Source organism: Lynx rufus, unplaced genomic scaffold, assembly GCF_022079265.1.
Source record: "Lynx rufus isolate CCGP_SWC_20201006 ecotype Redwood Valley unplaced genomic scaffold, mLynRuf1.p SCAF_1, whole genome shotgun sequence".
Classification (NCBI taxonomy): domain Eukaryota; kingdom Metazoa; phylum Chordata; class Mammalia; order Carnivora; family Felidae; genus Lynx; species Lynx rufus.
This window is the reverse complement of record NW_025814823.1, coordinates 1,586,216-1,613,189: the sequence shown is the minus strand read 5'-3', so window position 1 is coordinate 1,613,189 and position 26,974 is coordinate 1,586,216. Positions and strand designations below refer to the sequence as shown.

At 37.0% G+C, this 26,974-nt stretch overlaps 1 protein-coding gene and 1 pseudogene across 2 annotated transcripts in view; one reads left to right on the top strand and one right to left on the bottom strand.

Annotated features, from left to right (window-relative positions):
* Window positions 1-26,974, bottom strand: part of IFT88 (intraflagellar transport 88) — a 133,212-nt gene that overhangs the window by 79,181 nt on the left and 27,057 nt on the right. For both annotated transcript variants that reach the window (XM_047077521.1, XM_047077527.1), the window contains 8 exons: window positions 26,647-26,716; window positions 24,353-24,443; window positions 22,652-22,756; window positions 21,162-21,264; window positions 20,213-20,327; window positions 17,663-17,894; window positions 15,968-16,038; window positions 6,573-6,659 (listed from right to left, as the gene is read on the bottom strand). In XM_047077521.1, the coding sequence (XP_046933477.1) occupies window positions 6,573-6,659; window positions 15,968-16,038; window positions 17,663-17,894; window positions 20,213-20,327; window positions 21,162-21,264; window positions 22,652-22,756; window positions 24,353-24,443; window positions 26,647-26,716 (874 nt within the window). The remainder of the gene's footprint in view (window positions 1-6,572; window positions 6,660-15,967; window positions 16,039-17,662; window positions 17,895-20,212; window positions 20,328-21,161; window positions 21,265-22,651; window positions 22,757-24,352; window positions 24,444-26,646; window positions 26,717-26,974) is intronic.
* LOC124510855 (thymosin beta-4-like) lies at window positions 2,271-2,415 on the top strand (annotated as a pseudogene).

Sequence of the window (26,974 nt, the reverse complement as noted above, 5' to 3'; positions counted from 1 at the left end):
TGCAGGCCCTGCGAACCGGTGAAAGCTTCTCAGGGGACAACACAGGGAAAGCGTCCTGCAGTTTGGTGCTACTGCATCTCTGGCAAATGCTTGTTCTGCTCGACTGGAGCCCAAGGCCTCTCCAGACTGGCCCACCACACCACAAAGGCAAAGGGAGCCACTGCAGACGACCGGACCGAAGGAGAAAGTGGCTCAGCCACACAGCAGGGCACACGCATCACACACAGGGGACATTCTCTGAAGCACCAGGGTGTCATAAACAGGGAACACTGCATGGCAGGGCTCCTTTACGAGACCAGTACTCTAGGGGTGCCTGGGTGGCTCAGTAGGTTCAGTACCTGACTCTTGATTTTGGCTCAGGTCATGATCTCGCGGTTGGTGAGACTGATCCCTGCATCAGGCTCTGTGCCGACAGCGCGGAGCCTGCTTGAGATTCTCTCTTTCCCTCGCTCTCTCTTCCTCTCTCCTGCTCTCTCTCTTTCTCTCAAAATAAACAAATAAACATAAAAAAAATAAGGCCAGTGCTCTAAAGAACAGGGGACAGCCTGACTTTTCTCACACACTGAAACAGACACAGAGAGACAAACTGAGGAGACAGAGGAGTATGTCCCAAACAAAAGAACAGGAGAAAATCACAGCAAGAGACCTAAGTGAAACAGAGGTAAATAATATGCCTGATAGAGAATTTAAAGTAATGATCATAAAGATACTCACTGGACTTGACAGAAGAGTGGAGGACATAAGTGAGACCCCTAATGATGAGATCTAAAAGAATCAATCAGAAATGAAGAATACAATAAATGAAATTAAAAATACATGAGATAGTATAATAGTAGGCTAGACGAGGCAGAAGAACCAATCACTGACCCTGTAGGATGGAGGAAGTGAAAGTAATCAAGCTGAGCAGATGAGGAAAAAAATTTATGCAAAAGAAGAACAGACTTAGGCAATTCAGTGATACCATCAAATATAATAACATGACATGACAGGGATCCCAGAAAGACAAGAGAAAGCAAAGGGGACAGAAAATGTATTTGAAGAAATAGTTGAAAACTTCCCAAATCTGGAGAAGGAAACAGAAATCCAGATCCCCCAACAAAATATAACCAAAGAAGTTCCACGCCAAGACACATAGTAATTAAAATGGCAAAAAGTAGTGAGAAAGGAAAAAATTTAAAAGCAGCAAGAGAAAAGAAGTCAGTTACCTACAAGGGAAAGCCCATAAAGCTGTCAGCAGATTTTTCAACAGAAACTTAGCAGGCCAGAAGGGAGTAGTATGATATATCCAAAGTGCTCAAAGGAAAAAATGTGCATACAAGAACACTAGACCTAGCAAGGCTATCATTCAGAATAGAAGGAGAGATAAAGAGTTTCCCAGAAATGTTAAAGGGAACTCTTTGAGTGAAAAGACCATAAGCAAGAATAAGAAAAGTAGGAATCAAAAAAGCAATAAAAACAAGTTCTCTGTAAATATCACTCAAGGGATTCACAAAATAAAGGGATGTAAAAAGTATGCCACCATATACCTAAAATGTAGAGAGGAGAAGAGTAAAGAATGGGTTCTGAGCCTGGATGGCTCAGTCGGTTAAGCATCCAACTCTTGATCTTAGCTTAGGTCATGATCTCACAATTCATGAGATTAAGCCCCACATCAGACTCTGCACTGACAGCACGGTGCCTGCTTGGGATTCTCTCTCTCTCCCTCGTTCTCTGCCCCGTTCTTGGCTTGCACTCTCTTTCTCTCTCCCCTTCTCAAAATAAATAAACTTAAAAAAAAAAAGAATGGGTTCAAATTTAAGTGACCATCAACTTAATACAGACTGCCATATGAACCAAGAAGTTATATACATACCTAATGGTAACCACAAGTCAAAACTACTAACAGATATACAGAAAATAAAGAGAAGAAGTCCAAGTATATGACTAAAGAGAGCCAAGTAATCATGAAAGAAGAGAGCAAGAGAAGAAAGGAATGGAGAAAAACTGTAAAAACAACCATAAAACATGTAACAAAATGGCAATAAATACATATGTATCAATAATTACTTTGAATGTAAATAGGCTAAACACTCCAATCAAAAGACAAAGTGTGATGGAGTGAATGAGAAAACAAGACCTACCTGGACATTACACGGATCCCAGACCTACACTGCCTAGAAAGAGCCTCATTTCAGACCTAAAGACACATGTGGATTGAAAGTGAAGGGATGCACACTCAGCGGAAGCCACTGTGGAGACTGGACTTTGCTCGTTCGTGCACCTTGCTCAGCCTCTCTGCAACCATGTCTGACAAACCCAGTATGACTGAGATTGAGAAATTCAATAAGTCAAAATTGAAGAAGATAAATGCAAGAGAAAAGTCCACAGCCTTCAAAAGAAACAGCTAAATAGGAGACGCTAGCAGGTGAATCATGAGGCATGCACCACCAATCTGCATTGTGCATTCCACAAGCACTGCCTTCTTATTTTACTTCTTTTAGCTGTTTAACTTTGTAAAATACAAAGAGGTTGGATCAAGTTTAAATGACTGTGTTGCCCTTTCCACATCAAAGAAGAGAACTACTGACAATGAAGGCCATGCCTGCCTCTCCCATCTGTCTATCTGGCTAGCAGGGAAGGAAAAGAGTTTGCATTCTGGTAAGGAAGAAGCTGTGTAAAACAACAGTGAAATCTAGGGCATAAATCAAGCTGGTCCAAGGAATCCTGCAGGCTGTAAAATGTAGTTTAATCAGAGTGCCATTTTTTTTGCTCAAATAATTTTAATTACTGGAATGCATAATTTTTTAAATATGCAAATAAAAAGTTTCAAAACCTGAAAAGAAAAAAAAAAAGAAAGTGAAGAGATAGAGAAGAAGCATTTATCACTCAAATAGATGTGAAAAGAAAGCCAGGATAGCAATACTATTTATATCGGACAAAACAGACTTTAAAACAAAGATTGTAACAAAACACAAACAAGTACACTAAATAATCAATAAGGGAACAATCCAATAAGAAGATATAACAATTGTAGGGGCTCCTGGGTGGCTCAGTCGGTTAAGCGACCGACTTCGGCTCAGGTCATGATCTCATGGTCCGTGAGTTCGAGCCCCGTGTCAGGCTCTGTGCTGACAGATCAGAGCCTGGGGCCTGCTTCAGATTCTGTGTCTCTCTCTCTCTCTCTCTCTCTGACCCTCCCTCATTCATGTTCTGTCTCTCTCTGTCTCAAAAATAAACATTAAAACAAAAATTAAAAAAAAAGAAGATATAACAATTGTAAATATTTAGGCACCCAACGTAGAAGTACCCAAATACATAAAACAGTTAATAACAAACATAAAAAAGAAATAATTGATAGTAATTACATCAACAGACAGATCATCTAAACAGAAAGTCAACAAGGAAACAATGGCTTTGAATGACACACTGGACCAGATGGACCTAACAGATATATTCATCCTAAAACAGCAGAACACACATTCTTTTCAAGTGACATGGAACATTTTCCACAACAGATCACATATTATGCCATAAAACAGGTCTCCACAAATGCAAAAAGATCAAAGTCATTCCATGCATCTTTTCTGACCACAGTGCTATGAAATTAGAAATCAACCACAAGAAAAAAAATCTGGAAAGAACACAAATACATGCAGGTTAAATAACATGCTACTAAACAGTGAATAGGTCAAACAAGAAATCAAAGAAGAAATCAAAAACTACAAGGAGATAAATAAAAATGAAAACAAAATGATCCAAAATTTTTGGGATGAAGCAACAGAAGTTTATAAAGGGAAGTTTATAGGAATACAGACCTACCTGAAGAAAAATCTCAAATGAACAACCTAACCTTACACCTAAAGGAGCCAAAAAAAGAACAACAAACAACACCCAAAACCAGTAGAAGAAAGGAAATAATAAAGGTTAGAGCAGAAATAAATGAAATAGAAACTAAAAAAAAAAAAAAAAAACAAAACAAAAAAATGCACACACACACACACAAACAATAGAACAGTTCAATGAAACTAGGAGCTAGTTCTTTGAAAAGATCAATAAAACTGATAAACCTTTAGCCAGACTCCTAAGTAAAAAAAAAAAAAAAAAAAAGAGTACTCAAACAAATTCAGAAATGAAAAAGGAGAAATAACAACCCAACACCACAGAACTACAAAGGATTAAGAGAATATTATGAAAAATCATATGCCAACGAGTTGGACAACCTAAAAGAAATGGATAAATTCATAGAAACCTGCACCTCCCAAAACTGAATCAGTAAGAAACAAAATTTGAACAGCCCAATTACCAGCAAACAAAATTGAATCAGTAATCAAAAAACTCCCAACAAACAAAGGTTCTGGACCAGATGGCTTCACGGGTGAATTCTACCAAACATTTAAAGAAGAGTTAATATCTATCCTTACCACCAACATCTATTCCAAAAAATAGAAGATGAAGGAAAATTTCCAAATTTGTTCTATGAGGTCTGCATTACCCTGATATCAAAACCAGATAAAGACATCACAAAAAAAGAGAAGTACAGGCCGATACCTCTGATGAATATAGATGCAAAAATCTTCAGCAAGATATTAGCAAACCCAATCCAACAACACAGTAAAAAATCATTTAGGATGCCTAGGTGGCTCAGTTAAGCGTCTGACTTCAGTTCAGGTCATGATCTTGAAGTTCGTGGGTTCAAGACCCACAATAGGCTCTGTGCCCACAGCTCAGAGCCTGGAGCCTGCTTCAGATTCTGTGCCTCCCTTTCTCTCTGCCCCTCCCCTGCTTGCACTCTGTCTCTCTCTCTCTCTCTCAAAAATAAATAAACATTAAGGGGCGCCTGGGTGGCGCAGTTGGTTGAGCGTCCGACTTCAGCCAGGTCACGATCTCGTGGTCCATGAGTTCGAGCCCCGCGTCAGGCTCTGGGCTGATGGCTCGGAGCCTGGAGCCTGTTTCCGATTCTGTGTCTCCCTCTCTCTCTGCCCCTCCCCCGTTCATGCTCTGTCTCTCTCTGTCCCAAAAATAAATAAAAACGTTGAAAAAAATATATATAAATAAATAAATAAACATTAAAAAAAAATCATTCACCATGTTCAAGTGGAATGTATTCCTGGGTTGCAAGGATGGCTCAATATTCGCAAATCAATCAACATGATACATCACATCAAAAAGAGAAAGGATAAAAACCATGCAATCATTTCAACAGATGCAGAAAAAGCAGAGAGAAATGACTGTAATCCCCAAGATGACATTTAACACCAGGCCAGGACAGTAACCATCATACAGAAAATGGAGCAGAGAGAGAGAGATTCTGTAAGGGAGAACTCCCAAGAAAAACCTGAGGCCTCAACAGAAACAAACAATGCAAAAAAAGAGCCAGGCAACTGGAAATACCAATAAAAACAAAACATCATGGATCACCTGTGAAGCCTCCAGTACAAATGAAACCAGGAAGACAATGTATTCCGAGGAATCAAATGGACTCCAAGTAAGAAACAGAATGGGTAAACATCTAAGAGATGATAAAAATATGCAGAAAGCATAAGTTACATCTAGCAAGGAAAAACATGAAAAGTAATTAGAAAACTAAAAAACAAAACCCAAGCTCACAGATACAGAGAACAGTCTGGTGGTTGCCAGGGTGGAAGTAGGAAGAGGGTGAAATGGATGAAGGGGCTCAACAGGCACAAATTTCTAGTTTATAAGATAAAGTAAGACATGGGATATAACACATAGCATAGTGATCATGGTTGATAATACAGTACTGCATGTTTGAAAGTTACTAAGATAGATCTCAAAAGTTCTCATCGTAAGAAAAAAAATCATAACTATGTACAGTGACAAATGTTAACCAGACTTATTGTGATCATTTTCCAATACACACAAATGTCAAATCATTATGTTATATACCTGAAACTGATGTAATGTTACATGTAAATTATATCTCAATTAAAAAAAACACAGAAAGCAAGCAAGCTAAGACAGTAATACTTCTGCACTTGACTCTGTAACTAGGTACATGTATCTTGAATTTTTAAAATTCTCTAAGACACAATATAGAAGAGGTCACAGACTGAGTCCATGATTGCTTGAAAGAACACAGAAAAAAGTTCCATGAGGGGTAACTTTGGGTCAAACAAAGATGTTCTACCCCTTAAAGATGTTCAGAAATGAAACAAATGAGTTGAATACCAGAAGACTCCAAGCAGAGATTAAATGGCTACCTATACGGGATGCTACAAAGGGATTCTTGTACTGGGTGGAAGATTCACTTCTCATTCAGCAAATGATCTAAGACTTTTCCAACTCTTCACTTCTATTTACAAAACAGGTTACATCAGGAGACAACAGCCCCTTTACATGTGAGAGCTATTCCCCAGGATAGAAAGTTTTACTTAAGAAATGACATGCGCAATAAGGAAAACTTTTACTTTTAGAATGCCCTATATAGATTTTGTCATATAATATTATTTGCCTGATAAGTAGAAATAAACATTCATAATTACTCACCCTTCTAATAAAATTTTAAAATCAATAAAAGTATGTATTATAAAAACAACATAGCATCCAGTTATACTGAATTTCTTCTCTCTTACCAATCATAACCTACAGCAAAAGATGTTTCAATTACAGGAGCAATGAGTTTTGCAGCTGTCATGATGTATTTTTCTGCCATAGCTTTCCTGTATCAAAGAAACAAAAAAGTATTGTTTAGAAACATGGTATAGAGAGCTTGGATTTTTTTTAAGTATAAACATTGTCTGTCAAAGCTAACATACCATCAAAGTCTACTAGATGGACAGCTACACTAGAAATCTGTCCATAAGTCAGGTTGACAACCATGGCTATGAAATAGGACTAGCAAGGCATGACTGCCTTCTGGACCAAATTTAACTTTTTTTTTAATTAAAAAAATTTTTTTTGAATGTTTATTTATTTTTGAGAGAAAGAGAGACAGAGCATGAGCAGGGGAGGGGCAGAGAGGGAGACACAGAATCCGAAGCAGGCTCCAGGCTCTGAGCTCTCAGCACAGAGCTCGACGCAGGGCTCCAACTCACGAGCCGTGAGATCATGACCTGAGCCGAAGTCGGCCGCTCAACGGACTGAGCCACCCAGGCGCCCCAACTCTTTCTTTTTTTCCAGTGCATGCCGACAAATCAAAAAGAAACACTGGAGGAGCACAAAGCTCTGCAGCTGAAGCTATATAACTGCACTGTCCACGGCCATGAAAGGAGAGGGTAAAAATGACCACTGAAGAAGAGTGTGTACGGTAAATGGTAAAACTGAATTACTACATGTGTCCACAGATTTGTCTAATCTGTACCTTTCATATAAATGGAATCATAGATATACAGTCTTTTGTGACTGCCTCCTTTATTTATCATGTTTTCAGGGTTCGTGTTTATTGTAGCATGTATTGGTCCTTCATTTCTTTTTGTGGCCAAATAATATTCCATTATATGGATAGACTATATATTCTTTATCTATTTAACAGTTGTGGACATTGGGTTGTTTCTACTTTTTGGATATTATAAATGCTGCTTCTATGAACATTTGTGTGAAGTTACTGTGTGAATGTATGCTCTAATCACCTAAGAAGAGAAACTGTTGGGTTAAGTATGAGGAACTTTTGCTGAAGAACCTTTGCAGGAACTTCCAAACTGTTTTCCAAAGCGGCTGTAGCATTTTACATTCCTGCCACCAGCATGCAAGATTTCGATTTCTCCACATCCTCACCAACATGTGCTATTATCTGTCTTTTGATTAGTCATACAAGTGGGTATGAATTGGTACCTGGTTGAGGTTTTGAATTGCATTTTCCTAAGTATAGAAGTTAACACATCTTTTCAAGTGCTTACTGGGCATTTGCATACCTAGTTTGAAGAAATGTCTACTCAGATCCTTTGTATGTTTTTAACTGGGTTATTGGCCTTTTTATTATTGAGTTAGAAGAGTTCTTTTTATATTGGAGAAATAAGTCCCTTCTTGGATACATGGTTTGCAAAAATTTTCTCCCATTCAGTGGGCTTTCACTTTCTTGATGGTGTCCATTGAAGAACAAAAGTTTTAACTGTGATGAAGTCCAATTTACCTATTTTTTTTCCTTTTGGTGTGCTTTTGGTGTCGTATCTAAGAAGTCACTGCCTAACACAAGATCAATAATAATTACTTGTTTTTTCCTCACAGTTCTAGCTCTTATAGTTAGGTCTATGATCTATTTTAAAGTAATTTTTGTGTATGGTGTGCGAGAGGCACAACTTCATTCTCTCCCATGAGGATATTCAATTGTCCCAGCACCTTTCATTGAAAAGACTATCTTTTCCCCCATCGAATTGTCCTGGCACTTTTGTTAATTATAAATACAAGAGCTTATTTCTGGACTCTCAATTCTATCCTGATTTCTATGTCTATCTTTACGCTAACTAGCATAAAGTACTACCACGCTTGATTGGGGTAGCTTTGTAGTATAAGCCCTCCAACTTGGCTCTTCATTTTTCAACCTGTTTGGCTGGTTTGGATCCGTTATATTTCCATATGAGTTTTAGGATCAACTTGTCACTTTCTAAAAACCAATGCTCGGATTTTGATATGGATTACACTGCATCTATAAAGTAATTTGGGGAGGACTGCCATCATAACATTAAGTGCCTACCCACAAAAATGGGAGGTCTTCCCATTGACCTAGCATATCCTTCAACAAGTCTTATAGTTTTCAGAGTATAAATTTTACATTTCATTGTTAATATTATTCCTAATTATCTTTTATGCTACTGTAAATGCAATGACGAGTTTAATTTTGGATACTTCACTGGTAGTATATAGTACATCAATATAGTATTGATGCTTATATTTTGATCTCTCACTCTGCAAGCTTGCTGAACCTACTAGTTGTAATTGTTTTTTAGTGGATTCTAAAATTTTATGTAGGATACTCCATGTATAAGATCATGCGGTCTCTTAACAGACATAGTTTTACTTTTCTTTCCAATCTGGATGTCTCTTACTTCATTTCCTTGCCTAATTTCCATAGTTAGAACCCCTAGTGCAATGTTGAATAGAATTGGTAAGAGTGAATAATATCTTGTTTCTGTTTCCTTATCTTGTTTCTGATCTAAGGGGGAAAGCATTTAGTCTTTCACCATTAAATATTATGTCAAACTGTGGGTTCTTCATAAATGTCCTTTATCAGATTGAGGAACTTCCTTTCTACTACTGGCCTCTTGAGGTTTGTTTTGTTTGTTTAGCATCAAAGCACACTAGATTTTATCAAAAACATTTTTAAAATTTATTTATTTAAATTCAAGTTAGTTAACATACCGTGTAGTATTGGTTTCAGGAGTAGAATTTAGTGATTCATCACTTACGTACGACACCCAGTACTCATCCAAACAAGTGTCCTCCTTAATGCCCATCACCCATTTAGCCCAGCCCCCCCCACCCTCTAGCAACCCTCAGTTTGTTTTTAAGAGTCTCTAAAGGTTTGCCTCCTTCTGTGTTTTTTTTTTTAAGTTTATTTCTTTTGAGAGAGCGAGAGAGCGAGAGCACATGCACAAGCAGGGGACGGGCAGCAAGAGGGAGGAGAGAATCCCAAGCAGGGATTCCCAATGAGGGGCTTGAACTCACAAGCCATGAGATCATAACCCGAGTGGAAATCAAGAGTCGGATGCTCAACCGACTGAGCCACCCAGGCGCTCCTCTGTTTTTATTTTTCCTTCCCTTCACCTATGTTTACCTGTTTTATTTCCTAAATTCCACACGAATGAAATCGTATTTGTCTTTCTCTGACTGACTTATTTTGCTTGGCATAATACACTCTAGTTCCATCCACATTGCTGCAAATGGCAAGATTTCATTTTTTATCTTCTTTATCCGTTCTTCAGTCGATAAACATTGGGTTCTTTCCATAATTTGGCTAATTGTTGATAGCACTGCTATAAACACTGGGGTGCAGGTGCCCCTTCAAATCAGCATTTCTGTATCCTTTAGATAAATGCCTAGTAGTGCAATTGCTACCCTAAGGGGCAGTTCTACTTCACATTTTTTGAGGACCCTCCATACTGTTTTCCAGAGTAGCTGCACCAATTTGCATTCCCACCAACAGCACAAAAGTGTTCCCCTTTCTCTGCATCCTCACCAACATCTGTTATTTCCTGAGTTAATTTTAGCCATTCTCACAGGTGTGAGGTGGCATCTCATTGGGGTTTTGATTTGTGTTTCCCTGATGATGAATGATCTTGAGTATCTTTTCATGTGTTTGTTAGCCATCTGGACGTCTTCTTTGGTAAAGTGTTCATTCGTGTCTTTGGTTCATTTCTTGACAGGATTATTTGTTTTTTGGGTGTTGAGTTTGGTAAGTTCTTTATAGATTTTTGATACTAACCCTGTATCTGGTGTGTCTAATATCTTCTCCCATATTCTTGCTGATATCTTCTCCCATTCCGTCAGTTGCCTTTTAGTTTTGTTGGTTTCCTTCACTGTGCAGAAGCTTTTTTAACTTTTTAAAAATTTATTTGAAGAGAGAGAGAGTTTGTACACATGTGGAGGAGAGGCAGAGAGAAAGACAGAGAGAGAATCCCAAGCAGGCTCAGTGCTGTCAGCACAGCATCCGATGTAAGGCTTGATCTCACAACTGTGAGATCATGACCTGAGCAGAAACCAAGAGTCGGATGTTTAACTGAATGAGCCACCCAGGCGCCTCCAGAAGCTTTTTATCTTGATGAGGTCCCAGTAGTTCATTTTCCCTCGCCTCCAGAGACAGGTCTAGTAGAAGTTGCTGCAGCCAAAGTCAAAGAGGTTGTTGCCTTGTTTTCTCCTGTAGTAGGATTTTGATGGTTTCCTGTGTCACATTTAGGTCTTTCATCCATTTTAAATTTATTTTTGTCTATGGTGCAAGAAAGTGGTCCAGATTCATTCTTCTGCAGGTCGCTGTCCAGTTTTCCCAACATCATTTGCTGAAGATACTCCACTGGATATTCTTTCCTGCTTTGTCAAAGATTAATTGGCCATACATTGTGGTCCATTTCTGGGTTCTCTATTCTGTTCCACTGACCTATATGCATCTGTTTTTGTGCCAGTATCATACTGTCTTGATGATTACAGGTGTGTAATGCAATTTGAAGTCCAGAATTGTGATGCCTCCAGTTTGCGTTTTCTTTTTCAACATAACTTTGGCTATTTGGTGTCTTTTTTGGTTCCATACAAATTTTAGGTTTGTTCTAGCTACGTGAAGAATGCTGGTGTTTCTGTGACAGGGATTGCATTGAATGTGTAGATTGCATTTGGTAGTATAGACAATTTAACAATATTTGTTCTTCCAATCCATGGGCATGGGATGTTTCTCCATTTCTTTGTGTCTTCTTTAATTTCTTATACAAGCTTTCTATAGTTTTTAGCGTGCAGATCTTTTACCTCTTTGGTTAGGTTTATTCCTAGGTATTCTATGGCTTTTGGTGCAATTGTAAATGGGATCGATTCCTTGGTTTCTCTTTCTGCTGCTTCATTATTGGTGTACAGAAATGCAACTGATTTTCGTACGTTGACTTTATATTCTGCAATTTTGCTGAATTCATGTCTCAATTCTAGGAGTCTTTTGGGTTTTCCACATAGAGTATCATGTCATCTGTCAAGAGTGAAAGTTTGACTTCTTTCTTGCCGATTTGTATGCCTTTTCTTTTTGTTGTCTGATTGCCGAGGCTAGGACTTCCAGGACTATGTTGAACAACAGTGGTGACAGCAGACATCCTTGTTGTGTTTCTGACCTGAGGGGGAAAGCTATCAGTTCTTCCCTACTGAGGATATTATCTGAGGGTCTTTCATATATAGGCTTTAGAATGTTGAGATATATTCCTTCTATCCCTACCTTCTTGAGGGTTTTTATCCAGAATGGATGCTGTATTTTGTCAAATGCTTTTTCTGCATCTACTGAGAGGATCATATGGTTCTTATCCTTTCTTTTATTAATGTGGTATATCACATTGATTGATTTGCAAATATTGAACCAGCCCTGTAGCCCAGGAATAAATCCAACTTGATCTTTTTCTTTGGTTTAAACTGAGATGATGATGTGGTTTTGTCCTCTATTCTGTTGATATCCTTTATTATACTCATTGTTTTTTAGATCTGTTGTTTCTTTTTTTTTTTGTCTTATTTTGGTATCAGGGGAATACTAGCCCCATAAAATGAACTATCTTCCGGAATAAACTGTATGGAACTGATGTTAATTCCTAGAACTCCCTAGTAAAACCATATGGGCCTGGAGATCTCTTTTTGGGGTGTTTCAAAATTACAAATTAAATCACATTAGGTGAGTTGTGGTCATTTGTGTTTTTCCAGAGAGTGGTCCCATTCTGTCCAAGCTGTCAACTTTATGGGTACAGGGTTGCTTGTAGTATTCCCTTATTATCTTTTTTGATGTCTGCTAAGTCTGTAGAGATAGATCCTGTTTTGTTCCTGATACTGGTAATTTGTGTCTTCTCTATTTTTTGTCAGTTTTGCTGTAAGTTTCTCAATTTTATTGATCTATTCAAAGAATCAGCTCTGTGTTTCATTGATATTTCTTTTTTTCAATGTTAATGATTTCTGTTATTATTTCTTCCTTTGGCTGATTTTGCTTTTCTTTTTCTAGTTTATTAATCTGACAGCTTAGAGTATTAATTTAAGGCTTTTCCACTATCATTCTAATTGCTTTCCCTTATGTGTTGTTTTTCTTTGTCTTCTTTCAAGCCTTTTTATCTTTAATTTTCAGAAGTTTAATCATAATGTATCTTCACATGGATTTCCTTGGGTTTACTCTTTTTGGTATTAATCATTTTTTTGTATTGTATATTTATTTCTCTCGTCAAATTTGGGGAATTTTATCAGCCACTATTTCTTTAGCCCAATCTCTTTCTCCTCTCCATCCAAGACACAGATAATGCGAATGACAGGTCTTTTGGTATAGTCCCAGATATCACTTAGGCTCTCTTCATTTCTGGTTTTTAGTCTATTTTCTCTCTGTTGTTCAGACTGGGTAATTTCCATTTTTCATCTTCCAGTTCACTGAATCTTTCCATTTCCCTTTTATTTTCCTGTGGAGCCCATCCACTAGGCTTTTTATTTGAATTATTGTATTTTTCAAAAAAGTTAAAATTTTCCATTTGGTGCTTCTTTATATTTGCAGAGACTTCTTTTCTGAGGGTTTTTACTTTTAAATTTGCTTTAAGCATGCTCATAGTTGCTTGCTGAAGCATTTGTATCACGTTTGCTTTGTCAGATAATTCTAACATCTTTGTCCTAATAACATTGGCATCTATTGATTAGATTTTTCATTCATTTGGTTTGAAATCATCCTACTTCCTTATGATGAGTGATTCTTGATCAAAACTTGGACATTACATGGAGCGCATGGGTGGCTCAGTCAGGTAAGTGTCCAACTTTGGCTCAAGTTACGATCTTGTGCTTTGTGAGTTCGAGCCCCACATCAGGCTCTCTGCTGTCAGTGCGAAGCCCGCTTCAGATCCTCTGTCTCTCTCTGCCTCTCCCCTACTCACACTCTCGGTCTCTCTCAAAAATTAAAACATTAAAAAAAAGCTTGGATATTTCTACATCATAATACTCTGAATTTTTATTTAAGTCTGTTTTAGCTGCTTTCTTGACACTGCTCTAGCAGAGGGAGAAGAGAGACCACCTTATGAGTGCCAGATAATAGATGTCCAGGTTTCCCCACACGGCCTTTTTTGATACTCGAGGCAGGAAGAAGTCCTTGTTTCTGCTGGATGGGGTAGGAGTTCCTGCTTCTACCACGGTCCCTATTGACACCATAGTGGGGTGGCCTTGTTACCACTGAGTGATGATGAAAGTTTTGATTCTCCACCATTTTCTCCAATACCAGAGAGAGGGGAAGGAGTGCTTCATTACTCTGATGGAGTAGAATTCCAGGCTCCCCATGTGCTATCTGCTGAACCCAAAGACTGCTGGGACTCATTAAGGGTCTGTGGAGATTAAAGTCCTGGCTCCCTACCTGGTCTTTTGGGATATGGAGTGTCTCCTTACAGCCTTTTCAGAGTGGGAAGCCAGGCTCCCACTTGACTTTTGTTGGCAGGCACAGGAGTAGGGCCGTAGTTTGTGTGCGCAGTATTTGTCTAAAAGTTTTCAGTCTCGATAGACTATTCCTTTCCTTGTCCTCTGGCTAGAAAATTGGGCTTTTCTTGGGGCTTTTTGTTTGTTTTTAAAAATATACACACTGATGTTTTCTAACTGGCAATTTCTTCGCATACAAGTCTGGGAAAGATGAGGGGACTCACTGCCATGTTGTTCCTCAGGTCCTGAGGTCCTTTGCTGATCTGCCCTCTTCTCTCCACCTTTCTTCTTGTATTTTATACATTATTTCCAAGGTTTTCATTTGTATTTAGTGGGAATAACAGGGAAAACTATGTCTACTCATCTTCCCAGAAGAAGTCAGTTATTTTTAATGCTAAACTAATGTTTTAAGTTCGAGAGTGAGAGAGAGAGAGGGAGAGAGAGAGAGAATACATGTGTGAGAGGGGGAGGTGCAGAGAGAGGGAGAAAAAGACTTCCATGCAGCTGTACTGTCAGTGCAGAGCCTGATATGGAGCTCAATCTCAACAAACTGTGAGATCGTGACCTGAGCTGAAATCAGGAGTCGGACAGACGCTTAACCAACTGAGCCACCCAGGCACCCCTAAACTAATTTTTAAAGTTAAACTAATTTCTGGGGTGCCTGGGTGGCTCAGTCGGTTGAGTGTCCGACTTTGGCTCAGGTCATGATCTCACAGTTGGTGAGTTTGAGTCCCGCGTCGGACTCTGTGGTGACAGCTCAGAGGCTGGAGCCTGCTTCGGATTCTGTGTCTCCCTTTCTCTCTGCCCCTTAGCCTCCTCATGTTCTGTCTCTCTCTCTTAAAAATAAAATAAAAACATAAAAAAAATTCTTTTAATTAAACTAATTTCTAAAAATTAAGGACCTTCCACGCATATGATGAAATCTTATTCAGCCTTATAAAAGAAGGAAATCCTATCACATGCTACAACATGGAAGGACCTTGTAGACATTATAAGTGTACTATAATTTCATTTACATGAGGAAAATAAAGCAAATTCATAGTAACAGAAAGGAGAACGGTGGGTGTTTGGTGCTGGGGGCAGGACCTGGAGAAATGTTGTTCAATGGGTAGAGATGCAGATTACGAAGATACAAAGAGTTCTGGGGTGAAATAAGTGAAGGGGATTAAGAGCACACTTATCGTGGTGAGCACTGAGGAATGCACAGGATTGTTGAATCGCTATATTGTACACCTGAAACTAATATAACATTAATTACACTGGAATTACAAATAAATAAATAAAAATAATTTAAAAAATTAAAAAACAGATTTAGCATATGACCCAATACCTACACACACGAGTTCTGAAGACTGGTTATAAAACGTGAATGCATTTAACACTACCAAACCATGAAGTCTTTCTTATGCATCATGATTAAGATGGTAAATTTTATGCTATGTGTATTTTACCACAATTTAAAAAATTAAAGGCTCTCTATTGTGTGATATACTTCTAATATACCTGTTGCATGTTCAATACATATTAGAACTTTCAAACCATAGTTGGCAGAGTCTAGGTACCATACTGGAGGAAGAAGAAAAAAGTACAATTTTGTCTTTGGGAGTTGAAATTTAATTGGGAAGCTGGACAAAAATACATAAAGATACAATTTTTTAAAGAAAAGTAGTATAAACAAAGTTGCAACACTGCATCAAATGCAGAGGAGAAGTGAATTACAAGAAAATAGTAAGAGTAACTGGGTAAGAATAACTGGGGTCAGCCTGAGGACTGTGATTACTTAGGAGAAAAGAGAATCTAGTAATGTACAGAATTGGTGAAACAATAGCACTATTTAATATACTGAATATAACAAGTCTTGAGAGAAATAATCAGAATGTATATTTAACTCATAAAAATTAAACCTATGTTACTAAAGTGTGCAAAATATTACCGTTCACGTTCCATTTGCCTTAGATGATCATTTTTTATAGCTTCAATTACTAAGTTAGTATGTGGATCATCCTGGGAAAATAAAATTGGGAAAAAAGTGATTAATTCAGAAGCAAATACTGAGAACTTGGATTTCTTTTTTTTTTTTTTTTTAATTTTTTTTTTAATGTGTATTCATTTTTGAGAGACAGAGAGAGACAGACCATGAGCGGGGAAGGGGCAAGAGAAAGAGGGAGACACAGAATCCGAAGCAGGCTCCAGGCTCCGAGCTATCAGCACAAGCCCGAGGCGGGGCTTGAACTCACGAACCGTGAGATCATGACCCGAGCCGAAGTCGGACATGAGCCACCCAGGTGCCCCTAAGAGCTGAACCGACTGAGCCACCCAGGTGCCCCTAAGAGCTTGGATTTCTAATCAACCACACCACTAAGTTAGTTAGTAGAGTAAATTAATCTTTCTAAACTGTTTTCCCTTATGTAAAGTAGAACTTTTCTTATTCCTGATTATCTATCACATTCTCCTTGAACTAACAGATTCTGAGCAGCTGATAAAAGGTCAGGCCAGACAGAACAGGACCAAGTACACAGAAGCTGTGGGATATTATAAATTCTAAACTCAAATGTAAATGATTTAATGATCATCAAATTACTTAGTAATCCATATCTCTACTCTTTATTAAAAATAGATTTTTTCACAACATAAATTTCTTCTCAATAAAAACAATATATATAATTAATGTTTACATAGCACATGCTATGTTCCAGGTACTGTTTTAAGCATTTCACTTGCATTATCTCACTTAATCCTCACAACCCTATGAAGTAGGTTATTATAAATTCCTGTATTGTATATAAAGAACTGAGGCATAAGAAGAGTTAAGTATTGTATGGTGCAGCCAACAGCTAGGCGGTAATACCCTTACAATCTATTAACAAATCTATTAATTCAATTTATGAAATTGGCATTATTCTCTTATTTTTGATCTATAAATACAGGCAATTTCATACTGTTTGGTTTAATAGAAAATAATATGGCAGCATACCAATAATTTATATGTAAAACTCTGGAAAATATTTTAAAAACATTAAGAAAAATCATCTCACTCCCTGGAAACTACTGTTTCTATTTTGGTGTATTTCCTTTCAGTTTGTGTTCATGTATGGGTGTGTGCATATTTTTTTTTTTCATTTGGTTTTTCACTTAACATTATATAATATTTCCTCAGGTCTTTGAAAATAGGAATTTTTTATTATGCTCTACCCTATGCATAAGGATAAGGAACTACTTCTTTTCATTTGTGACATATTTAGTATAGTTTGAGCTTCCTCTGTTCATAAATGACTGAAAAAAAATAGTAAAAAAAACAAGGATTTAGGGGTTCCTTGGTCAAGATATTATACTTAAGGAATGACATCTAATCATATTTTTATAAGATTTTCCCTTTTTTCAATAAAATTGTAAAGTCAGTTTTAACCATAATCTCTAGCCCTATTTCAACAGAGTCCCATTCTCAACCATTTAACTTAAGTAACAAATGAAACTGGTAAAAAGCACATTAATTAAATTTGATTAATTAAAACACATTAATATAGGGCTAGGAGAAACCTAAAAAGTCATCCATCTAACTCTCATTTCTGGAAACAGAAAAGCACGGACAACTAACAGCTAGTTACACAGCAGTTATCTTCATACTCACACTTGGTGAGATATATTTATCATCTTCATCAATTTCTAATGGAACCGCAATCAATTTTTGGAACGCCTTCTTCATTTTGTCTCGATCTCCAACAGCAAAGTAACTAAGAATCAGGTTGAAGCCTGCCTTCAGATTTGGTGCCAGACTCATTATGTGCTCAAATGAATTAATGGCATCTGAATATTGACCAGTTTTAATAAATGTAACACCAATGTTCTGCATGATTTTAATCCTAAAGAAAAAGAAACATGGATGAGTTTAAAAGTCCAATGTGTTTAGTACAGTAGTCAAGACACTCCACAGATAGTATCCTTTTCTTTCCCATTTTTGCTTTGTTTTGTTAAAGCTTTACTGAAGTTTAACTTACCTAAGTTCACTTGTTTTAACTATACAATTCGGTGACTGCTGCCGTATCTACACAGCTGTGAATATATTAACTCATCCCCATTATCCTAAAAAGAGAATCTGTGCTCATTAGCAGCCACTCCCCATTCTCACTTCCTGCCCTAGGCAATCATTAACCTACTTCCTCTCTCTCTGGATTTGCCTTTTCTAAACATTGCATATAAATGGGGGTCATACAATATACAGTATTTTATACCTGGCTTCTTTTAATTAGCATAATCTTTTGAAGGTTCCTCCATTCTTAGCATCTATCAGTTCTCCATTCCTTTTATATTTGCAAATAGTATTCCATAATACGAATACACCACATTTTATATACCCATTGCCTACTTGGCAGACATTTGACTGTTTCCACTTTTGGGCTATTAGGAATAATGCTATGAACATTCACATACAATCCTTTGTAACAGCATGTTTTCATTTCTCTTGGATATATACCTGGAAGTTGAATTACTGGTCCACTGGTAAATCTGTGTTCAACTTTTTAAGAAATTCCATACTTATTTTCCAAACTGGCTGTACTATTTTATATACCCCAATGTATGAGGTTTCCAATTTCTCTACATCCTCTTCAAAACTTGTCAGTCTTTTGAAGTTATAGCCATTAGAATGAATGTAATCCCATCTTACTTCTTTTTTTTTTATTTTATTTTTTTAATATTTTTTTTTCAACGTTTATTTTTATTTTTGGGACAGAGAGAGACAGAGCATGAACGGGGGAGGGGCAGAGAGAGAGGGAGACACAGAATCGGAAACAGGCTCCAGGCTCTGAGCCATCAGCCCAGAGCCTGACGCGGGGCTCGAACTCACGGACTGCGAGATCACGACCTGAGCCGAAGTCGGACGCTTAACCGACTGCGCCACCCAGGCGCCCCAATCCCATCTTATTTCTAACTACTCCTCAACATCATATCTCTGTTTCAACTAAATTCACTTATTCTGATCAGATCATGAATACTGTTATTTCCTTGAATCTTCTCGATTTTCCCTTTGTCTGGAGTATTACCCTTTTTCTCTTCCTCACTTAAATAACCTGTCACAAGTACACCTTTCTTGAGCGCTCTTGTTCTTACCATCAGTTCCTTAACTTAGTTACTACAGCACCTCTTGATTATTGATAATTAAGCACTTGACATAAGCTATCCTACAATGCTCAAAGTCTTGGGCTCACCTGTGTTAAAAGTGCCTAAGGGCATTGTGTCCTAGAAGCTAGATATTTCCCAATGATAATGATGCACTGTTCAGAAACAAATAATCATTAAAGGTGGCATTTACAAAGAAATTAACTTTCACAGGGGCGCCTGGGTGGCGCAGTCGGTTAAGCGTCCGACTTCCGCCAGGTCACGATCTTGCGGTCCGGGAGTTCGAGCCCCGCGTCGGGCTCTGGGCTGATGGCTCAGAGCCTGGAGCCTGTTTCTGATTCTGTGTCTCCCTCTCTCTCTGCCCCTCCCCCATTCATGCTCTGTCTCTCTCTGTCCCAAAAATAAATAAACGTTGAAAAAAAAATTAAAAAAAAAAATAAATTAATTAACTTTCACAGAGGAACTGTACTAAGCGCCTAGGGACAATTATGACTGGTAAATATCCTGAAAACTTTCTATGTTCTCAAGGTTATTACCAGACCATAAGGTAATTTACTGTTTCTGCTCTTGAAATATGGTAGGAATAGAATATATCTCAGCTTCCTCCCTCTATCCCCTCTTCTAAGATTCAAATGCAATCTCTTCCTTTCATTGTTTCATTTGCAATCTACAGCAAAATATATGGTGGTCTTAATTTCTAGCCTTTTAGAAATTAAAACATTCTAAAGTCTATTATATTCTAAAGCAGTGTTTTGATTCTGTGTTGGCAGTGACTTATTTGCTGCTAATGGCCTGCTGGGTTACCCACTATATAGGCCAATTAGCTCAGTTTTATTTCAGTTGATTACATATTATATCTTTAACCTTTAACTTGTCATTACACAAATATGTGCAAGTAGTCAGAAGGGGAATAGACCAAAATACTACAGATACAACATAAATCTAACACCTCACATGTACAAACACCTCAAAATATTCAACCCACTGACAACAGGTCATTAGAGTTATCTTGTTTCTGAAAATAACACTTAAATTTCACCAAGTCATCACTATGTAAACTTACCTCATTTCTTTATGGACGCTTGGAATTTGATCTAGTGCCATTCGGTAGAATTTAATGGCTTTGGAATAATTTCTTTGCTTTAAATAAATATTTCCCATATTCACTTTCAATCTTCCTAATTAAAAAAATAATGAATATATAATATTCTATTTTCTTAATTTTTTCTCTATTTAAGATGACCTTAATTCATGTTCTTTGAAGTTTTTCTCAAGTTATGAAGCTTCAGACACTACCTAAAATTCTCACTTTAAAATAGTTACACTATTTTCGTATACCTACACACCAATCTTCTGTGAGGAAATGGAACTTAAGACAGATGGAGCCCTGAAAATATGGCTGGAGAACAAGTGATTTACATTGTAAAACTGGAATTGTGTTATTTTGTAAAAAGTGGGATTTTAAAATTAAACTCACTAATGCCACACACATTTTAATATATTAAAGAAAACGATATTCTGATATTCTGATAACTTTAATACAACTACCAAAAAATTACACATATATGCTACTAAACTATAGTCTCTTGGGGATAAATTTATAAGTGAAAGCATGTTTGATGGGATTGCCCTGGCTCATTCTACCTGTGATGACAGAATATATTTTTTGTTTACTATTAGGCAATCTATCTCATACCAACTGTATTTCTTCATTTGTATTTATGTAGATTATGTAGATTTTCATATAAGTAGTATCTTTAAGTAGGACACTTCTTTATAAACACAAATTTGTTTAGAGCATAGATTATATAAGGAAACATAAAGTGGGGAAATGTAAATTAACACTACAAAAAAACTGTATTTGGGGTGCCTGACTGGCTCAGTCAGTGCAGCACATGACTTTTGATCTCGAGGTTGTGAGTTTGAGCCCCATGTTGGGTGCAGAAATTACTTCGACAAACTCAAAAGAAAAAGAACTATATTTATTGGGCAAACTGACTATACACACCCACCTGCATTGCTAAACATCTTATTTTTCACTATAACTTGGTATGTATTTAGTGCTTCAGCATACATTTCATTCGCTGAATATTGACTGGCCAAGTTGAAAAGAACCTAAGGAAAAAAACAAGGCAAAAAGACACATAATGACCATTTTAGGCCCTTTTGCCTATAATCTTTTGAGATTAACATCCTATACCTAACAAAACTAGATGCCTATATCAAGATACTCCACTAGTGAGGAAGTAAAGCATACAGAGAAATATCTTGCATTCCAAATGAACGAGAACATTAAGATAAGCATAGCTGTCCTCCAAACTGCACCTTAATTTTCTAAGTATTCTTTCTAATTTAGGTAGTATTTGCCATCCATTAATCTCAGGAAGACCTACAAAGAATAAACATGTATTGTTAATGTTGCTGGTAATAAAGAGAATAAGCAAGGTATTGACCCAAATTTTCTTCGTAAATAAAAATTAAACATTATGTGGAAATATCTTAAACCTTCGTTTGTGCACTTCTTTATATGCAAAACTGTAAAAAGTATTTCTCTGTATGCAAAATTATAATTTAAGTCACTAAGTTATACAAAATTATTTTCCCACAGGTAAAAAAAATCACTAAAGATTTCATGAAATTTAAAAATATTAGCTATCAAGAACGAACATCTAAAAATTCTTATTCAGTTTCAAATGTCCTTTTTTTTCATATGTTTGGCAAATGAACATTTTTCCCACTAAAAATACACCCTTTTAAAATAGTGGTATAAACATCAAGGAAGTCTTTTAAGAATTAAAAAAATCTTGGGGCACCTGGGTGGCTCAGTCAGTTAAGCATCTGACTTTGGCTCAGGTCATGATCTCACGGTTCGTGGGTTCGAGCCCCGCATCAGGCTCTGTGCTGACAGCCCAGAGTCTGGAGCTTGCTTCAGATTCTGTGTCTCTCTCTCTCTCTCTCTCTCTCTCTCTCTCTCTCTCGCTCCCTGCCCCTCCCCCATTCACATTCTCTCTCTCGCTCTCTCTCAAAAAATAAACATTAAAAAAAATTTTTTTTTAATCTTGTAAGAAATTAGTTTTTGTTGTTTTTCACTACCCTCACAGAACATTGTATTATTTGCCTAGTTGGAAGTTCTTAAGAATCATAGACCAAAAGTCCACATTAAAATCTCATTAAAATAACCACACAATACACAGAGCATAAATATTAGCAATCTTCCAGAAATAGAGTCATTGGGTGGTAAGCCTGTGGGTACTAAGTTACTAAAAACAACTAATTAACTAAATAAATAAAAAAAAAGATCTTTGCACAAACCTAAGACAAGAGTAAGAGTGCCTCATGAACTTCATAAAGATTATTATTAATCTAACTCTGGGCACCTGAGGTCCAATAAGATTTAAAACACAGGGGAAAAAAAAAACCTAAAGACAAAAGGAAAAAGACTTTTGGAATCTACAAATCCTAGCCAAAATAATTTCACTCAATAGGTATTTCTCATACTTACCGAGTAAGTTAAATCCAAATTGATATTTTCTGGAGTTGTAACTTGTTCTCGTTGTCTCACCAAGATTCTCTCCTTTCTTCCTGCATCTTTTGCCTTTTCTAAGGCCTGAAATCAAGTTGATACTTTGTCAATTCCTTTAAGCATTCATTATGAGTATTTTATGCATTTGGGAGGTATCTGCACGAAACTGGGATTCCCAGGAGGCCCTGCTGTACTCTTTTGAAAACAAAAGAACCCAGAGTATTTGTTTAAAGTGGAGCTCACCATAATAAAAATGTCACGTATCTTCCCTTCTGCCCTCCAAAGAAGTATGTGACAGATAAAATGGAGAGTTTATTAGCCCCAAGTCAAGTTTCTTTATCACCATCCCTTCCACCACCATTTAGATTTGACAACCTATTTCCTTTCTTTTCCCTCCCAATCCTGAAACTTTGGGTATTTTAATCCCATCTCATGCAATAGAATAAATGCTACTCAATATTACAACAGATGCTTAGTCTGGCTTTTATATCCTGCTCAGAATGCTAAGAACCTTTTGTTAATTTCCCCTAGAGACAACCACAGACAGATTAACTCACCGTGGGATTTTATTTTAGAGCTAGATAAAAAAGTACCGGTTCTATGAGCAATAAAAACAGCTTTTATATGAATAATTCTTTCTAATGGTATTCATTAATCTAATAACTAAGTCACAGAAATTACATTTATATAGTATGACAATCAAAGTAATGAGAACAAAGCAAATTAAGAGAAAGTATTTAATTTAAAAAAAACAAAAAAACAGAGTTAGAATTCTGCAAAGCAAACTATGATTTTGCAGCAGTTTACATAGGAAAAAATATTTTAGGGTAGTGAGGCTTTAAATAAGAAAACAGCCCTCAGTACTGCATGTGGACCGTGGTAGCCATGCCTTTCGGCAGGCTGAGTCTAATCCAACCGTCCATCAGGCTGCCAATTTCAATCAATTGATCCATTAGAATTTGGTTTCCTACTGAAATGACCAATATCACAAATTACAAAATCAATCAACTATTTCTGACATCAGAGCTTATGTATGAAGCAGTTGCCTACGTTTTCAAAATAACTGCTTCAGTAAAAACTCTAAGCCGGTCAACAGCAAGACAAACATGTTTATCTGTTCAGGTATCCCCCGCTTTTCAAAAGGTTGCACGACGCCATTCTGCGTTAACAAAAGACCTACATTAGTACCTGTTTTTGCTAACTAAAAGAAACCTGAAGAGCCTTTTGGCTTTTACGAAAAAAAGAAGTGAAGCAACGTCCGTTTCGCACCAAACCCTTCAGAGGCAATACAGACCCCCAGCAGCGAGAGTAGCCCCCCCACGCTCCCTTCAGGAAGCTACCCTGGGCATCTCAGCATCAAGCCACCAGAGCTCTGACCTGTCTGTGAGCATCTGTGTTTGACCTTGATTTAGTCTGTGCATCGGTTGGCAAGATGTGTCCTCAGGTATCAGAAAAGCCTAAGAGAGGTTAGTTTTGGGGCCTGGGAAAGCTCAAACCATTTTCAGTGTAAATTAATGGCAATCGCTTCCTTGATGCCATTTCGACTTATGAAAGGTTTCGCTCTACTTTCGGAGAGTGGGGGAAACCTGTACATGTGCTTGTATTTGTGCATATATAAAAGTACACACACATACATACGCACACTTCATCATCTCAAGTCCTAGGAGTTTATGAACTTACCAATTTTAAGTCTCCACAACTGTTGGCAATACAGCTTTCTTCTACCAATTCATTTACTTTCTTCTCTAATTGTCTAATCTTTTCTTCTGGACTATTAAAGAAAAAGCAGGTGTACTTTGATTCATTCAAGCACTAATAACATAAACTAAAATTTAATGTACTTATAACATTGTCCATTTTGCGCTTTTATAAGAATAGGTCACAGATAAGATAAATGTATAAATAGCGTTAAAAAGCAAATGAAAAGTTTTTAATAATTATATAATAACAGCAAAAATAACATATTTTAGTTAATAAAAATACACACTGAGCTCAGTAGTTAGTAATTTAACACTAAACCAGATGCTTTTCCCTAATTATGTCATTGAATCCTCACAATAACATTTGATATAAATACTATCATTATTCTCATTTTACTGAGAAGGAAACTGAGGTTTAGAAAGTTAAGTATTATGTCCAAAATCACACAGCTAGTTTATAGAGCTAGGATTTAAACCCAAATAAGGTCATTCAAAGACCCATGAGATTACAGTATCATCCCTAAAAGAAAGTGGATCCTTTCTTCAGATCCTATGACAAATGAAAACTTTATCTTAAGGTGAGGAAAACTGAAGCCCCCATAAAAGAGATGATGATCATGATGATTATTGACTACTACCAGATAGGAATTCTAGAGAATATTTCCAACAATGGGAAGAAGTTTAAAAATCCTGACTCTACTGTAGCAAACACAGTACTCCCAAATAATTTCAAAAGTAACACTAATGTCATTTTGCTACCACTGTCATCCAGCAAAATATCACAATACTCTGAAAGCACATTAGTACCTAAATAAAATTTTACTATGAATATTTCCAAATACACGGTAGTTCACTTAATTCTCTGCAAATGGACTTTAAAAAAATACAGGAATAAGTTTAATAGTATAGCTTTGTCTATAGAAGCATATTCTTTGGTGGAATCTGACTATAAATTCAGTCAGGTAAGAGCGCCTGGGTGGCTCACTTGCTTAAGTGTCTGACTCAGGTCATGATCTCACAATTTGTGAGTTTGAACAACACGTCAGGCTCTGTGCTGACAGCTCAGAGCCTGTGCCTGCTTCAGATTCTGTGTGTCTCTCTCTCACTCTGCCTCTCCCCTCACGCTCTGTCTCTGTCTCTCTCAAGAATAAATGAACATTAAAAAAATTAAAAATAAAAATAAATTTAGTCAGGTAGGATACAAATTTTATTAGTTTACTAAAAATCTACAAAATTCGGAGCAATGAGCATAAGAGATGTGGTTTTATAAAGGTTACAACGAAGTACAGAACTCTGTTATCTATTCTGAAACACTCTTAATAAATGTCTAATAAATGTTGCTTATAGATTATTAGCCTAAAATATGAAAATAAAAATTTAAAGTGAAAAACCTGTAAGAGAACTGTATGAAGACACTAAAAGTAACTACCCTGTCCTATTAAATGCCAGGAAAATGAACTCTACGTGCACACTGCTAGATACCTACTCACACCAGAACCTACCACCAGCCTTCCTCCTTGCATACAGGATCTCAGCTAGTCAACAAGAGGCTTGTTCTCTTACCAAATGTTTGGTTCAGTCATGTGCACGTGATGCATTTCTGACCAGTGAGAAATGAAGACAGGTTTACTTGGGGTTGGGGACTCCCGGGAAGATTTTCTTTGCTTTTTAAAAGGGATCCAAGACTGGGAACTTTCTGACTCTAGGCATTATTAACTACATGTAGATTTTGAACTCTCGGGGCTCTTGAGGCATGATAGGATGGGCAAGCTCTTGAAAATGGCCAAGGGAATCACACAGAAGCTGAACCAGGCGTGATGTTACTGAGCAGTGAAATTAACCATACCTAGAAATGCCCTTCCTCCAGACTTCCTATTACACACTAAACGTTCTTATTGTGTGTGTATTTTTCTGATACGTATTCTGTTGTTGGCAGCTGAAAGGATCCTAAATGACCTGCTATTTAAATAAACTAACATACTTTTATTAGCAAACATGTTGTTATTAACTAGGATATAAAGTGAACATATTTTCTGTAGAGGCTCCTTGTTAGTGAAAAAGAGAAATTGTGTAATTTATTCAACAGCCCAAATACGGAGTTTAAGAGCTACGATTATGGGCTGCTTCCATATCTTGGTTGTTAAAAACAATGCTGCCATAAACATAGGGGTGCTTCTGACAAGAACTTTTAAAATAACTGAGAATTATGTATTTGGAAAATAAAAATTAAAAATATGCAACAACAACAAAACAACAGCATAACGATTTACATACCTATCTTCATTTTTGGCTTCCAAAGGAGGAGCAGGGCCCCTTGACTGACCAAGGGGGTCAAATGCAGAGCCTGAGACACAATTCAAGAGTTCATAGTGAACTTGTGACACAGCATAATTGAAGAAAGCATAAAAACTTGCACAAGTTATTTAATATACCTATTTATTAAATGCTTTAAGTTACCTATTTATTAAATGGCCAGGACATTTTATTATGCCTATGTAAGTATTTTATGTATCAAGAAATTGGCGAGATTTTTTTATATACATAAAACTATGTGAATAAAATGTGAAAACAAAAATGAGCGAACTCTTGTCAGTGTTCACTT